At 29.1% G+C, this 2629-nt stretch overlaps 1 protein-coding gene across 1 annotated transcript in view; it reads left to right on the forward strand.

Annotated features, from left to right (window-relative positions):
* Positions 1-1807, forward strand: part of LOC106116073 (shootin-1-like) — a 12303-nt gene extending 10496 nt beyond the window's left edge. The window contains exons 9-10 of the mRNA XM_013309812.1: positions 9-105; positions 1086-1807. Of these exons, the coding sequence (XP_013165266.1) occupies positions 9-105; positions 1086-1285 (297 nt within the window). The 3' untranslated portion in view covers positions 1286-1807. The remainder of the gene's footprint in view (positions 1-8; positions 106-1085) is intronic.
* Positions 1808-2629: the final 822 nt, after the last annotated feature.

Raw genomic sequence — 2629 nt, forward strand, 5'->3', positions numbered from 1 at the left:
CCCCCGCCCCCACCCCGGCCTTCCTCCCCGCAGAGCAGTGCGAGGACATGGCAACATTGCTCAGCTCTAAACAGGGGACTTTAAAGAAGACCAAGCAAAATGGAGGTTAGGATTACGAGAATTTATTATTTAAAAATAATTTCTTATTTAATGAAAAGTTAGTTTTAATATTTTTATTGATAAGTAGTGGTCACCCACAACTCCGAACGCGCGGATTTAAAAAAAAAAACTTTATTAGTAGCCTATTTGTTCTTTTAGATTATGTTCTACATCTATGCCAAATTTCAGCGAGATTTAAACAACCGTTCTAGAGATATCTTCTAACAAAGATCGATCTAAAGATTGACATTTATAATATAAGTAAGATTGATATGGTACATAATTATGTATGAAATGTATGGAGAATACATTTGTAGAGCAATGCTCTTGTGTATGGAGCGTGGGGCGGAGCGCGGTGACGTGCGCGCGGCACCACCACCGCCGCTGGACTATACGTACCTTCGGTAATCCGCGCACCTCCACGCGACTACCCACTGACTACCCACTGACCATAGACTCACCTCATGTTTTACCCATACCATAGATAATGCTGCATACTCTTTGGTGTATGACATAGACAATATTACATATTCTTTGGTGTAATGCCATAATGCTAACCATAAACCAGTAGATTATTGTACAAATTTGCTAAATTCTATATGTTTTTTTAAAGACTGGGTGAGTATAATAAAAAAACAGTAGAAATAAAAACTATGCGATTTCCTTTTCAAATATTTAAAATTGTACTGGTTGTTGGTTGTGATAATATACGGTTTAAAATCATAGACAACATATATTTTATATTTTCCTCATGGTTTTTGCCTTCATAAAAACATTTAATAACTTTACTGTTTAGTTTGATGTCATTACGTCATTGTTTTTGTATTATAAAAATAATTAACAATTTGAGTGTGAAAAATGTAATAAAATCAATATTGTATGCGTTTTTATATTTTAAAATAAATTATTTTTTTTTATATTGGTAACGGCACAAAATAAAAAATTAAATAAAAAAAAATATATATCACTTGGTAAACTAATTCCAGGAGGTGCAATCGACGCTATAGTAGACCAGATCAAATGCGGCAAGTTCCAGCTCAAGTCAACAGACCAGAACTTCTTGGAGAAGAAACCTAAGGATGACCAGCCCGAGGCGGTGAAGGAAATGCTCGCTATACTGGGAACATTGCGCAAACGTAGGGGAGGAAATAGACCTAATTTTGTTGGTAACGAACAGGAATCATGAAAAAATAATTAAATCGATGAATAATGTTGATTTAAAGATATTTGGCACACTTCTGGCATACATCTATGTTTAAACGTCGTATAGTTTATTTCAAACATCGCAAATTTAAAGTGTACAATGTTCTATATGTGAATGGTGTATTTCGCTAGTGGAAACGAACTGTTAGGGTACAGTTTGCAAAGACTTATTCGCTTATGACAGAAAATTTTGTAGAAAATATCACTGTTTTTGATTTAATTTGATATTTATAGTAATTTTGTTACCATGGAAATGTAAGGTTATGGATTTCCACTGGGGAATGTTTCCCCTTGAGACGGATTATGTACGTGTTTTGTTAGTGGAAATGCACTTTAAACATGTAATTAATGTAATCGCCTGCAATATTTCGTCCAATTAGACATTATACATAAATCTAATAGCTAATTGATAATAAACGAATTATTTTCTTTGATTTTGTTTAATAAAAACTTCATGAAACACTGAACATTTTTCTATATGCTAAGAAGACGAAATATATTTATATATATAGAAAATATGCAATTATATAAATTATACATTTTATATAAAGTAATTGTTTTTCAATTAGATTATTAAAAAAAATGTATTATAGATAATATAATAATTTTAAGTTTTTTTTTTGTATGAGGTTAGTTGAAATTGTTTTTTTTTTTGGAATTTTGTAAGTAAATTGAAACAATATGGTTGTAAAAGTGATATTTTTAATTTATCGCAAACAAAATGAAATTATATTAATAAAGATTAATATTATTATACTTAATAATAATATTAAAATATATTGAGTATTTAGTTTAAAGTTTTATATTTTTTTTCTCATAAAATGCGTGGAATAGATTTGACTATTTCTTTTAATTAAATTGTCTCAAAAAAAGACACAAAAGTAGATTTTTTAACAGTTCTAGGAATACTCTGGAAGATTTTATTTGAAAATTACCTTTTGAAATGTTTTATATTTATAGTATATTCAATGTTTTACTGTGCCTTTTACATTAAATCTATTTTATATGTTGTAACATATACATATCTTTTATATATATAACATATAAGATATTTTGGCACATCTGTACGATGTATTTCAATTGACATTTTAAGTTACATATCACACTTGTGTACTTGATTTTAATATATCCCACTCTGTCTTACTTAAGTGGTACTTTAGAGCAGATTTAATATGAGGAATCTACACTAAGGGACTCTTAATTTCTTCACAACCATTAAAGTGATCTGACGAATAAGTTATATATTTCTACTATATTTTATATTTAATGTTATTTGTATATGTAAGTTATAAATGTATACACAATTTAAAATATAAAAAACTTTTAT

This window comes from Papilio xuthus, unplaced genomic scaffold, assembly GCF_000836235.2.
Source record: "Papilio xuthus unplaced genomic scaffold, Pxut_1.1 DF827756.1, whole genome shotgun sequence".
In the NCBI taxonomy this organism is placed as follows: Eukaryota; Metazoa; Arthropoda; class Insecta; order Lepidoptera; family Papilionidae; genus Papilio; species Papilio xuthus.